At 33.5% G+C, this 14886-nt stretch overlaps 1 protein-coding gene across 2 annotated transcripts in view; it reads left to right on the top strand.

The window, feature by feature from the left end:
• Positions 1 to 14616, top strand: part of LOC143256299 (CUE domain-containing protein 1-like) — an 87844-nt gene extending 73228 nt beyond the window's left edge. For both annotated transcript variants that reach the window (XM_076513363.1, XM_076513362.1), the window contains exon 7: positions 7088 to 14616. In XM_076513363.1, the coding sequence (XP_076369478.1) occupies positions 7088 to 7153 (66 nt within the window). In that variant the 3' untranslated portion in view covers positions 7154 to 14616. The remainder of the gene's footprint in view (positions 1 to 7087) is intronic.
• The last annotated feature ends 270 nt before the right edge of the window (positions 14617 to 14886 follow it).

Below are 14886 nucleotides of genomic sequence, written 5' to 3'. Positions count from 1 at the left end.
CTATTGTCAAGATGTACAGCTGTCAGACAGAGAAGGACTATATGTGGTAACATTTTCTAGTGAAAACTGTGCTGAAGGGCTATTGTCAAGATGTACAGCTGTCAGACAGAGAAGGACTATATGTGGTAACATTTTCTAGTGAAAACTGTGCTGAAGGGCTATTGTCAAGATGTACAGCTGTCAGACAGAGAAGGACTATATGTGGTAACATTTTCTAGTGAAAACTGTGCTGAAGGGCTATTGTCAAGATGTACAGCTGTCAGACAGAGAAGGACTATATGTGGTAACATTTTCTAGTGAAAACTGTGCTGAAGGGCTATTGTCAAGATGTACAGCTGTCAGACAGAGAAGAACTATATGTGGTAACATTTTCTAGTGAAAACTGTGCTGAAGGGCTATTGTCAAGATGTACAGCTGTCAGACAGAGAAGGACTATATGTGGTAACATTTTCTAGTGAAAACTGTGCTGAAGGGCTATTGTCAAGATGTACAGCTGTCAGACAGAGAAGGACTATATGTGGTAACATTTTCTAGTGAAAACTGTGCTGAAGGGCTATTGTCAAGATGTACAGCTGTCAGACGTAGAAGGACTATATGTGGTAACATTTTCTAGTGAAAACTGTGCTGAAGGGCTATTGTCAAGATGTACAGCTGTCAGACAGAGAAGGACTATATGTGGTAACATTTTCTAGTGAAAACTGTGCTGAAGGGCTATTGTCAAGATGTACAGCTGTCAGACAGAGAAGAACTATATGTGGTAACATTTTCTAGTGAAAACTGTGCTGAAGGGCTATTGTCAAGATGTACAGCTGTCAGACGTAGAAGGACTATATGTGGTAACATTTTCTAGTGAAAACTGTGCTGAAGGGCTATTGTCAAGATGTACAGCTGTCAGACGTAGAAGGACTATATGTGGTAACATTTTCTAGTGAAAACTGTGCTGAAGGGCTATTGTCAAGATGTACAGCTGTCAGACAGAGAAGGACTATATGTGGTAACATTTTCTAGTGAAAACTGTGCTGAAGGGCTATTGTCAAGATGTACAGCTGTCAGACGAGAAGGACTATATGTGGTAACATTTTCTAGTGAAAACTGTGGAAGGGCTATTGTCAAGATGTACAGCTGTCAGACAGAGAAGGACTTATCTTGTGTGGTGAAGGGCATTTTAAGATGTACAGCTGTCAGAAACTGTGGTAACATGAAGGGCTATTGTCAAGATGTACAGCTGTCAGACAGAGAAGGACTATATGTGGTAACATTTTCTAGTGAAAACTGTGCTGAAGGGCTATTGTCAAGATGTACATCTCTCAGACAGAGAAGGACTATATGTGGTAACATTTTCTAGTGAAAACTTTGCTGAAGGGCTATTGTCAAGGTGTACAGCTGTCAGACAGAGAAGAAGTATATGTGGTAACATTTTCTAGTGAAAACTGTGCTGAAGGGCTATTTTCAAAATGTACAGCTGTCAGACGTAGAAGGAGTATGTGTGGTAACAGTTTCTAGTGAAAACTGTGCTGAAGGGCTATTGTCAAGATGTACATCTGTCAGACGTAGAAGGACTATATGTGGTAACATTTTCTAGTGAAAACTGTGCTGAAGGGCTATTGTCAAGATGTACAGCTGTCAGACGTAGAAGGACTATATGTGGTAACATTTTCTAGTGAAAACTGTGCAGAAGGGCTATTGTCAAGATGTACATCTCTGAGACAGAGAAGGACTATATGTGGTAACATTTTCTAGTGAAAACTTTGCTGAAGGGCTATTGTCAAGATGTACATCTCTCAGACAGAGAAGGACTATATGTGGTAACATTTTCTAGTGAAAACTTTGCTGAAGGGCTATTGTCAAGATGTACATCTCTCAGACAGAGAAGGACTATATGTGGTAACATTTTCTAGTGAAAACTGTGCTGAAGGGCTATTGTCAAGATGTACATCTCTCAGACAGAGAAGGACTATATGTGGTAACATTTTCTAGTGAAAACTTTGCTGAAGGGCTATTGTCAAGATGTACATCTCTCAGACAGAGAAGGACTATATGTGGTAACATTTTCTAGTGAAAACTTTGCTGAAGGGCTATTGTCAAGGTGTACAGCTGTCAGACAGAGAAGAACTATATGTGGTAACATTTTCTAGTGAAAACTGTGCTGAAGGGCTATTTTCAAAATGTACAGCTGTCAGACGTAGAAGGACTATATGTGGTAACAGTTTCTAGTGAAAACTGTGCTGAAGGGCTATTGTCAAGATGTACAGCTGTCAGACAGAGAAGGACTATATGTGGTAACATTTTCTAGTGAAAACTTTGCTGAAGGGCTATTGTCAAGATGTACAGCTGTCAGACAGAGAAGAACTATATGTGGTAACATTTTCTAGTGAAAACTGTGCTGAAGGGCTATTGTCAAAATGTACAGCTGTCAGACAGAGAAGGACTATATGTGGTAACAGTTTCTAGTGAAAACTGTGCTGAAGGGCTATTGTCAAGATGTACAGCTGTCAGACAGAGAAGGACTATATGTGGTAACATTTTCTATTGAAAACTGTGCTGAAGGGCTATTGTCAAGATGTACAGCTGTCAGACGTAGAAGGACTATATGTGGTTACATTTTCTAGTGAAAACTTTGCTGAAGGGCTATTGTCAAGGTGTACAGCTGTCAGACAGAGAAGAACTATATGTGGTAACATTTTCTAGTGAAAACTGTGCTGAAGGGCTATTTTCAAAATGTACAGCTGTCAGACGTAGAAGGACTATATGTGGTAACAGTTTCTAGTGAAAACTGTGCTGAAGGGCTATTGTCAAGATGTACAGCTGTCAAACAGAGAAGGACTATATGTGGTAACATTTTCTATTGAAAACTGTGCTGAAGGGCTTTTGTCAAGATGTACAGCTGTCAGACGTAGAAGGACTATATGTGGTAACATTTTCTAGTGAAAACTTTGCTGAAGGGCTATTGTCAAGATGTACAGCTGTCAGACGTAGAAGGACTATATGTGGTAACATTTTCTCGTAAAAACTCTGTTGAAGGGCTATTGTCAAGATGTACAGCTGTCAGACAGAGAAGGACTATATGTGGCAACATTTTGTAGTGAAAACTGTGCTGAAGGGCTATTGTGAAGATGTACAGCTGTCAAACGTAGAAGGACTATATGTGGTAACATTTTCTAGTGAAAACTGTACTGAAGTTCTACTGTCAAGGTTTACAGTTGTTAGACAGAGAAGGTCTCTGTGTTGTAACATTTTCTAGTGAAAACTGTGCTGAAGGGCTATTGTCAAGATGTACAGCTGTCAGACAGAGAAGGACTATATGTGGTAACATTTTCTAGTGAAAACTGTGCTGAAGAGCCACTGTCAAGGTCTACATCTATTAGACAGAGAAGGACTCTGCGTGGTAACATTGTATTGTGAAAACTGTGCTGAAGGGCTACTGTCAAGATGTACAGCTGTCAGACAGAGAAGAACTATACATGGGAATGTGATCTGTAATTACTTGATGAAGCTCCAAGATCATTTTCATAGACTGTATAAAACATTTCAATATATTATTGTCTCAATAACAGTCAACAGTATTTCCATATCATTGTCCCAGTTCATTTTGAGGATAAAGGCATAAATACAGAATAATTCTTTTAATTTCAAGACCTCTCAATATTTGGGCCTTTCAAGAATATGCCCAAATTATTTCTGTTGTAATTATGAATTATAAACATTAAAAGTAAAACTTCCTAACTGAATGCTTACTGCACACTTTATCATTATTGTCATTATTAGATTTTCATTATTAGATTATCTACCTTAGAAAGCCACATTGACTTACTATCATTTACACTTTAAATGTTACTGACTTTACATTAGAAGTGGGGTTAGGTATGTGCATTTCAGACTTACTGCCACAATGGCATATCCAATATAGATTAGCCTAACTGTATAATATACATGCAGAATACATACATGCCATTCATAAAATATTTCCTCTTATTCTCACATGGTTTGGTGATTATGGAGAAGGTATCGGTATGTTATTTGGTGGTTGTGATGAAGGTATCGGTATGTTATCATTTTGTGGTTGTGATGAAAGTATCAGTATGTTATCATTTTGTGGTTGTGATGAAAGTATAGGTATGTTATCATTTTGTGGTTGTGATGAAGGTATCGGTACGTTATCATTGTGTGGTTGTGATGAAGGTATCGGTGCGTTATCATTTTGCGGTTGTGATGAAGGTATCGGTACGTTATCATTTTGCGGTTGTGATGAAGGTATCGGTGTGTTATCATTTTGTGGTTGTGATGAAGGTATAGGTATGTTATCATTTTGTGGTTGTGATGAAGGTATCGGTATGTTATCATTTTGAGGTTATGATGAAGGTTTCGGTATGTTATCATTTTGTGGTTGTGATGAAGGTTTAGTATGTTATCATTTTGTGGTTGTGATGAAGGTATAGGCACGTTATCATTTTGTGGTTGTGATGAAGGTATCGGTACGTTATCATTTTGTGGTTGTGATGAAGGTATCGGTACGTTATCATTTTGTGGTTGTGATGAAGGTATCGGTACGTTATCATTTTGTGGTTGTGATGAAGGTATAGGTATGTTATCATTTTGTGGTTGTGATGAAGGTATAGGTACGTTATCATTTTGTTGTTGTGATGAAGGTATAGGTATGTTATCATTTTGTGGTTGTGATGAAGGTATAGGTATGTTATCATTTTGTGGTTGTGATGAAGGTATAGGTATGTTATCATTTTGTGGTTGTGATGAAGGTATAGGTATATTATCATTTTGTGGTTGTGATGACGGTATAGGTATGTTATCATTTTGTGGTTGTGATGAAGGTTTCGGTATGTTATCATTTTGTGGTTGTGATGAAGGTTTTGGTATGTTATCATTTTGTGGTTGTGATGAAGGTATAGGTACGTTATCATTTTGTGGTTGTGATGAAGGTTTCGGTATGTTATCATTTTGTGGTTGTGATGAAGGTATCGGTACGTTATCATTTTGTGGTTGTGATGAAGGTATCGGTACGTTATCATTTTGTGGTTGTGATGAAGGTATCGTTATCATTTTTGTGGTTGTGATGAAGGTATTGGTACGTTATCATTTTGTGGTTGTGATGAAGGTTTCGCTACGTTATCATTTTGTGGTTGTGATGAAGGTATAGGTATGTTATCATTTTGTGGTTGTGATGAAGGTTTAGGTATGTTATCATTTTGTGGTTGTGATGAAGGTATAGGTATGTTATCATTTTGTGGTTGTGATGAAGGTGCTAAGAAACTGCCACGCCTCATAATTTATATCAAAGTGTGAATGTAACCAAATTATGTGGAAATTAGTGTCAAGTAAATAATTATCTGAAGTAAAAAGGGAAAATAAATATCTGATACATAGAATCTAAAAACAAGTTATCTAAAGGCTATAAAGATTGGATGGAAAACATTTTAATATATTATAATGTTTTTACTGGGCCACACATCAGACAAGCTTTATCATGTTTAAGAAATGTTGATTAAAAGAAAAGTTTAATTTGAGATAGAAACACATAGGTATTACATATATAAAGAACAAAATCTACCGTTTATTAATGTGACCAAATAAAAATCTTTGGTCACGGTCACTTTCTCTGCCTATTTACAGCTCTGTGAATGTAAGAAGTTACAATTTAAAGTTAACTGTTAATTTGTTGGGAGATTATATGTGGCTCTCATTGTCCTGTGAAGGTTTTCATTACACTTACTAGTAATGAAAGTGTGTTTTCTCATTGTCCCCTGAAGGTTTTCATTACACTTGCTAGTAATGAAAGTGTTTTCTCATTGTCCCATGAAGGTTTTCATTACACTTGCTAGTAATGAAAGTGTGTTTTCTCATTGTCCCATGAAGGTTTTCATGACACTTGCTGGTAATGAAAGTGTGTTTTCTACTGTCTCATGAAGGTTTTCATTACACTTGCTAGTAATGAAAGTGTGTTTTCTTATTGTCCCATGAAGGTTTTCATTACACTTGCTGGTAATGAAAGTGTGTTTTCTCATTGTCCCATGAAGGTTTTCATTACACTTGCTGGTAATGAAAGTGTGTTTTCTATTGTCTCATGAAGGTTTTCATTACACTTGCTAGTAATGAAAGTGTGTTTTCTGAAGGTTTTCATTGTCCCATGAAGGTTTTCATTACACTTGCTGGTAATGAAAGTGTGTTTTCTCATTGTCCCGTGAAGGTTTTCATTACACTTGCTGGTAATGAAAGTGTTTTCTCATTGTTCTGTGAAGGTTTTCATTACACTTGCTAGTAATGAAAGTGTGTTTTCTCATTGTCCCATGAAGGTTTTCATTACACTTGCTAGTAATGAAAGTGTGTTTTCTCATTGTCCCATGAAGGTTTTCATTACACTTGCTGGTAATGAAAGTGTTTTCTCATTGTTCTGTGAAGGTTTTCATTACACTTGCTAGTAATGAAAGTGTGTTTTCTCATTGTCCCGTGAAGGTTTTCATTACACTTGCTAGTAATGAAAGTGTGTTTTCTCATTGTTCTGTGAAGGTTTTCATTACACTTGCTAGTAATGAAAGTGTGTTTTCTCATTGTCCCGTGAAGGTTTTCATTACACTTGCTAGTAATGAAAGTGTGTTTTCTCATTGCCCCGTGAAGGTTTTCATTACACTTGCTAGTAATGAAAGTGTGTTTTCTCATTGTCCTGTGAAGGAATGAAAGTGTGTTTTGTTTCTACTTTCAATTCTTTATTTCTCTGATTTTTTGCAATATATTAACTTTGAGAAGTTTAAGTACATTTATGAACCTCTGAAGAAAAATGTATTTCTATCATTTTTTTTGCAAAGGTAGACCAAGATATACAAACATGTAATTAGTTATTTAGAAAGCCTGTAACAAATATAAAAGTTAAATGTAGTGTTTTTCTCATCATGTGAACTGTTGAAATTTAAATCTTTATTTCTACTCAGTTTACTCTAAGTGTTACTGTATTGCATACATTGAATTTTAATGGTTTTCAGTCATGTTGACTCTTCTGAATTATTATAGTTTCCAGTGAAATACAGTTTAGAAGAAAGTTATATTCTGTGTTCCAAGGTAAATATTATCTCTTTCTCAGGTTGGATGTGACATTGGAATGATGGGAACAATGGATCAGAAGAAAAATGATACTCACAAACTGTAATGGAAGGAGACCTTAGTGGCCTTGGTTAGATACATATTATTAGTGTGTAATGTCAGCTTATGAATGGAACTAGTTTATGGAAGTTTCCAATTTGTTATTCATGTGCTGAATATTGTTCTGTGTGATTTAGAAATATACAATTACTGGTAAAATATCTTACTGAGATTAGCTGAGCTGCATATAGAAAACTTGCTCATGTATAAGTTGCATGTGTGGTGTCACTCAGTACTTTGGGGTAAGATAACTGTATTTTGTAGATAGTTATACATTATATATATATATATATATTTGTTTGTAATTTACTAATATGTGCAGTACCTCCATGTGTAAGTTGTTTATGTACAGTTTTACAAATGTTTTCATACCCATATGTTTTAATATATATTTAACAATTTGTATGTATGCATCTATTATACTTTTCATATCCTTATTTAATTTTAAATATAAAAGATATAGTAGTTCAATTAACAAACAAAAGAACTGTTCAAAATTTTTTTAAAGTGACTTTGATTAACATTTTTCTTTGAATTATTTAAAATATAATGAATCAGTATTTGAGGTTTTAATTAGTTTAATCAAAAGAGCTTTGCATTTCTTGTTTAAAGTTAATGTTTCACAATTGTGGGTGAAAATACGATAAAAAGTTTGAATTTTCTTGGTTTTACAGATTTCTATGAAAAAATAATGTTTTATGTTACTGTTTTAAGATACAACTACTGTTGAAGTAAGGTATGATAGGTTTCAAACATAACACATTACCTCCACTGTTGACGTTAATTTTGATTATGGAAAACTTCAGACACTCTTTATTCTTTGCTTTATTTTCCATTTTATGAACATTTTGTTATATAAAAACGTGTTGTCATTCCCTCTGGTTGCTGTATTTTTAGACCCATAACAAGATGATAATGTGGCCTTCCTCTTAACTAACCATTACATTCTGTCTACACCACCTTCTGTAGCTCATATTTGAATTGTAGTTGCGTATCTCTGTGTTCAGTTCTTTCAAAATGTATTAGTCATCATCATTATTATTTTTCTCTTGCAATATTAGTCTGACTTTTTTCTCTCTACACATTTTTTTTCTTGATACAGTACCATGCCTCCCCTTTTATTTGCAAGTTATGTCTGTACTTTACCACTATTTTACATTGGCTCCAAAGTTGTTTAAAACTTTGTGTTGCTTCTCAGTGGTAGTATTCTTTCATGAGGATTTTTCATTTGATATCTCTTGTCACCAAATTCATTTTCTGTTATATTTTATGCAGATGAGGTTCAAGGATAATGATGATAGTGAGTTGTAAATATGTGTTCTCTCATTCATAATCCTTCTTGTTGTCATTTCCTTTAATTCATTCACTTCAAATGTTTTTGTGAATTTATCAACTCTCATCTTTAAAATGACCTCCAATTCAGTATTTCTTCTTCCACCTAGAAATTTTCAAAATTAGTTTCTTGAAAGTTGGTAAGTTTTGGATTTCAGTTACCAGTTGGCTACTTACATTTTTCTAGCTCTTCCTCAGTCAGCTTTTAGTTAAGTTCTAGTCACACATCTCTGGAGGAACCTCCTTTATTTGTGTTTGTTCTCTTGAATGCTCTTACATCTTTGTTGCCTTCTGTTTCACTGCTTACAGAACAAAGTTTTGTGTTTTTTCATTTTGCTCAGTTAATAAATCTCATTGGTTCTTCCTTACTGTTTCACATGGATGAATCATTTGTCAAAAGAGATTTAAACATTTTGAATATAGATAGTTTGTCATCTTCCTCAACTCAGTTTTTGCTACTTAGTTGAAAACTTACTGCCTTTAGTCTTCATTGTAACATGTTTCTTTAATTATTTGTCAAAGGTTTCTCCTTTATATGGTTGGTTTATGGCCAGAGTTATGTTACATTTTGCTTATTTTATGTCCTTCTCATGACGTACTTTTCTACATTTTGTTAATCCAATGCACTAAAATCATGTCTATATTTTGTTTATCCAATACACTAAAATCATGTTTACATTTTCTTAATCCAATACACTAAAATCATGTTTACATTTTGTTAATCCAATACACTAAAATCATGTCTACATTTTGTTAATCCAATACACTAAAATCATGTCTACATTTTGTTAATCCAATACACTAAAATCATGTCTACATTTTGTTAATCCAATACACTAAAATCATGTCTACATTTTGTTAATCCAATACACTAAAATTGTGTTTACATAAAATCACTGTCATGTCTACATTTTGTTAATCCAATACACTAAAATCACATTTTGTTAATCTACATTTTGTTAATCCAGTACACTAAAATCATGTCTACATTTTGTTAATCCAATACACTAAAATCATGTCTACATTTTGTTAATCCAATGCACTAAAATAATGTCTACATTTTGTTAATCCAATGCACTAAAATCATGTCTACATTTTGTTACTCCAATACACTAAAATCTTGTCTATATTTTGTTACTCCAATACACTAAAATCATGTCTATATTTTGTTACTCCAATACACTAAAATCATGTTTACATTTTGTTAATCCAATACACTAAAATCATGTCTACATTTTGTTAATCCAATGCACTAAAATCATGTCTACATTTTGTTAATCCAATGCACTAAAATCATGTCTAATTTTTTGCAGTTATTTGTTTCTCACTTGATTTTCCAGGTGTATCATTTGGTTGCTGTTATGGTTGAATATTGAATATTTTTCTTCACATAGTTGATAAACCATCTGGTTGAATATTGATGGTATTTCTTCACATTAAAGTTACAGACCATATATCTGGACTGTATTGGGGTATCAGTATTTAGAGATGATTTGCTAAACATTCCATTGTTGATGGTCATACTTTTCCTCCATTCACTTACAAATATCTGTTTGCTTTCACCAGTCTTAATTATCACCTAAGTAATAATGACTGTAGTTACAATAGTTTTGAACATATAATTAAAGTTATTATTTTACAAGTGAAGTTAAGTTGAAGGAGAGAAATTCCTCTTTGATGCCATATGGTTTACCTCCTTCCACCTCATGCTGTTCAAATCATCTAATGGTGGAGCATGTAGTTCAGCTAATAAACTGCTTCACTTAGAAGAGAACACAAACAAAACACCATTCTTGTTCTTGCACGACACACACTGGAAAGGCAGAAGGGTTTACAATTGAATGCATCTAAGAGAAATAGCTGTAGCAGTAACAGACATATCTGTCTGATTAAGATGCTACATTTTAGATAATGTATTTTCATATCATACTGCTGTTTGGTCAAGAGGAACTTTGGAAACAAGGTCAAGTAATGTGTGTATTAAGGATCATGTTTGGTGTATATGTGTGTATATATTTTGTTAACTTTCTTTCTATTCTTGTTTCATTAAATGTGTTTTTCATGTTCAATAATATTTAAATCATGACAACTAAAAGACAACAAACTTGTTTGTGTATGGTACAGTTTGTTGGAGTGACATTTTTATTTCCTTTGTACAATTGCATGTATGTAGACGGGGAATTTATCAACGTCATGGTACTGATGATAAGAGCATTAATTGGATAATGTTACTACTTGTAAATTTTTGCATCTCAGTAGGTCACCAGTAAGTCTACAGACTTACAGTGCTAAAATCCAGGGTTTGATTCCTTGCAGTGGACAGATTGCATATAGTCCATTCTGTAGATTTGTATTAAAGATGACAGCCATTTTTTAAAATGTTTTGTCACACACCTAACATTTACCTATTCTTTAGTTGTATAGTACAAGGACTGATTTAGTTAATAACTGTTTTTAATCAAACTGACCATTAGTTTAATTTCTTAAGTACAAATTAGTAATAAAGTAAGTAAAATTGTTTTATAATTTAAGCAGTGAAGACAGTATGAATGTTAGAACAAATGTTCCCGGATGGTGATACTAAAAACAAAAAGAGATTATTTTTAGTGTATTTATGTATCTTTTTAATCTTGTTAGTGTGTGTGTATTGGCATCATGATGATGTAGTTATTTATTTTTGTAAATTCTGCACATGCAGTATTTCTTTGTAACTTAATTGTCAGTATGTGTCATAAGTCACAAAAAATCTTTTGAGTTAAGATTTTATTAACACATTGGCTCCCATACAATACACTGCTGAGTCGTGCTATATTTTCTTTTTAAAAGACAACTTATTGGCTGGGATACAATGGCTACCTATACACTCTTACTAAAAAGTAATTGTAAAACGACCGTTGTGACCCTCAAAACAGGCTTGGGAGCCAACGTATAATGATATCACATGAATATGTGATAATATCTTTATGTTCTTTATGAAAGAAATCAAAATCTGCTAAACAATGGCTTTTTTAACAGATTCTAGATGAATACTATTGGTGTATAATTTTGTAAAGAGGAGGGCATGCCTGAACATGACCATATATCCCTTTTTTTGCCATATGATTGTTTAGAGCGATGTGGCAAGATGATCTGTGTTTAGTACACTCCACAAAAATGGAGTGTTTTTTATTGTTATAAATTTTTGAAAATAGTGTATCACATAATTGAAAGGAAACCTAAAGGTTTGCTCACCAGCAAAGATCTTGTGTGTCATATGTATTAGAACCAAGTATTTATAAACTGCTACAATTAAAATGCTAAACATTTCTTGCTATTGTGCTCAACAGAAAAGAACTTGTGTGTCACTGTTTGTGGTCCATCCATGTTACGTGTATTAAAACAAACCAAATATTTACAAACTGCTATACTAATAAGGATATATATATATATTTACTTTGTTAGGTGAAAAAAATGTAGTATTCATTATTAAGAACTATTGTAGTTATATTCATTGTTTAGAAAAATTATTTGCAGTAAGTAGTGTCCAGCATAGTTATTAATACTGTATCACCTGCTAAGTGAACATAGTGTACTCTTTAATTATATATTTATATGTTGTATATTTACATTTATATGTGTCTATTTAAGATAGCATTTCTTTATTAAGTCTAAAAACTTTCATGGACTGCAACTGCTTATTGAAATAAACCAAAGGAGTTGGCTTTTCATCTTTTGTACTAGGGCCAATTTCAGTTCCACTGAAACAGTTTGTTTGTGTAGTGGTAATTCCATGGTTATGAAGTTAAGGGCAAAGAAATGACAAACTGTGGGTTTGAGGAGTCATGGAAGATAAATTAAGAAGGATTATTTTTGTTACAGAATGTTTTCATAAATGATTATTTAATCAACTTATAATAAGTTTGTTTTTCAGATGTATTCTATTCATATTGGTTGCAAAGATAACAGGATTTTCCATTCTTATTCTGATTGGCTATAAGATAGTAGCATTTTTAATCCAACTCTCATTGGCTGCAAAAGTAGCAGAGTCCTCTGTTCTTATTCTTATTGGTTGCAAAGGTTGCAAGGTGAACAACCAAAGATTGGATTTTTTTTTCTACACTTTTCTGATGCCTGGAAAGCAGGCATTTTTAGGAAAGCAGATGAGGAAATACTGAAATATTTAGGGTGATGCTTACCACCCCTTGCCTCCACTTGACATCACCTCTATGTATGTGACTTAAACATTTTTTTCAATAATATCTGGAATTTTAGTTCTTGAGAAGATGCAGCTTGAGGTAATAAAACTAAATTTCTCTGTATATCTTCCCATCTATCTATATTTACAACATTGGTTGGATGTAACTACCATGGCTACAGAAATTGATAATGTATGTGATTGTTCCTATTTGTCTTCATAAAGCAAATTAAAACATCTTTTTTTATATTTCGATCAATGTTATTTATTGTTTTTAAGCTGTATATTATAAGGGAAAACAGTAAGCTCCGTGAAACTGTGAATATGTTATTACCACAGAAAGCTATATTTGCTATTCATTGTTTGATATATATTACACAAACAAACATGTATAAAACAACCATTAAAAGTTTCTGTAACCATTCCTAGTTGTTACTTTAAAGTCATTGCAGATAAAGCCTGTAATAATAACTCCCAAATGTGTTTGGGATAGCCCATCTGTCAGACAAATTCCAAATGCTGATGTTAAACGAGCCAGCTAACATGGAAAATTAATTAACAATATGCAGTTCAGTGTTTAACGCTACAACGTCTATACTACTGCCCTACACAGTCTGCAACCAGTTGTGGGAAGGCAGTTATCCTCAAGCTATTAAAGTTTCTGAAGTAGAAATAAAACTTCCACTGTACAAAACTCCCAGCCTCCACCATGACTATAATAGAAATAAAACTTCCACTGTACAAAACTCCCAGCCTCCACCATGACTATAATAGAAATAAAACTTCCACTGTTCAAAACTCCCAGCCTCCACCATGACTATAATAGAAATAAAACTTCCACTGTACAAAACTCCCAGCCTCCACCATGACTATAATAGAAATAAAACTTCCACTGTTCAAAACTCCCAGCCTCCACCATGACTATAATAGAAATAAAACTTCCACTGTTCAAAACTCCCAGCCTCCACCATGACTATAATAGAAATAAAACTTCCACTGTTCAAAACTCCCAGCCTCCACCATGACTATAATAGAAATAAAACTTCCACTGTTCAAAACTCCCAGCCTCCACCATGACTATAATAGAAATAAAACTTCCACTGTACAAAACTCACAGCCTCCACCATGACTATAATAGAAATAAAACTTCCACTGTTCAAAACTCCCAGCCTCCACCATGACTATAATAGAAATAAAACTTCCACTATACAAAACTCCCAGCCTCCACCATGACTATAATAGAAATAAAACTTCTACTGTTCAAAACTCCCAGCCTCCACCATGACTATAATAGAAATAAAACTTCCACTGTACAAAACTCCCAGCCTCCACCATGACTATAATAGAAATAAAACTTCCACTGTACAAAACTCCCAGCCTCCACCATTTATATAAAATGACTATTAAAAAGGGTTTGTTTTGCAAAGTTTCCTTTGTCATTCATAGTTGTAACCTTAAAGTCACAGTGGATAATGCCTGTGGTAATAGCTCCCAAAATATATTAGTGACATTCACAGTTTCATGTAACAACTTGGAACAGAAACTAAAAATACTTTAATACTTATATTATAGTGCTCATTCTAATCACCTATTGACAATTAACATAAACAATAGTATTGAAGTTATGTTTTTAATTATATAAATATATATGAACAAAGATTACATTAATAACGTTTTAAGTTAGGGGTTTTTACTATGCAAATCAGTGTAAATTGGAAAATGCAGTCGTATGATTTTTCTTGTTTATTTGGTTTGTTAACTCTCTATATATTTTGTATGTTGTTTTTTTATGGAGGCATTTAGTTTTTGAACTATTTTATTTACTTTGCATTTTATGAAGCTATTATTGAAGTTCGTGTTATAATGTTATATTGTGTACTGAGAAAGGTTTGCCTAGGATGAATCAAGACAACACCTGTAGGTTTTTGCTTCTGATTATATGAGAAATAAAAGACTGAAAATCATGTTGTACTTCGGAGGTATGGTGATTAGACATCACTGTTTTCAAATCGGTTATTTCTTTACCCTAATCACTCGCGAAATCCACCACCTAAGTACACATATAATTTTATATAGTTCTTCATACCTTCTAACACATTAAACTAAAACTATATATTATCACAAGAAAATTAGTTTACAAGTTTAAAACTTTAACAAGGAAATAATTTTGGCAAGACAGAAGTTAAAATTTAGGTTTGTAACACTTGTTATGTCTAACAATCTAGCTTTTATTA

This window comes from Tachypleus tridentatus, chromosome 7 (assembly GCF_004210375.1).
Source record: "Tachypleus tridentatus isolate NWPU-2018 chromosome 7, ASM421037v1, whole genome shotgun sequence".
Classification (NCBI taxonomy): Eukaryota; Metazoa; Arthropoda; class Merostomata; order Xiphosura; family Limulidae; genus Tachypleus; species Tachypleus tridentatus.
Note: the sequence above shows the minus strand (reverse complement) of the source record. Positions and strands in the feature narration are given on the sequence as shown.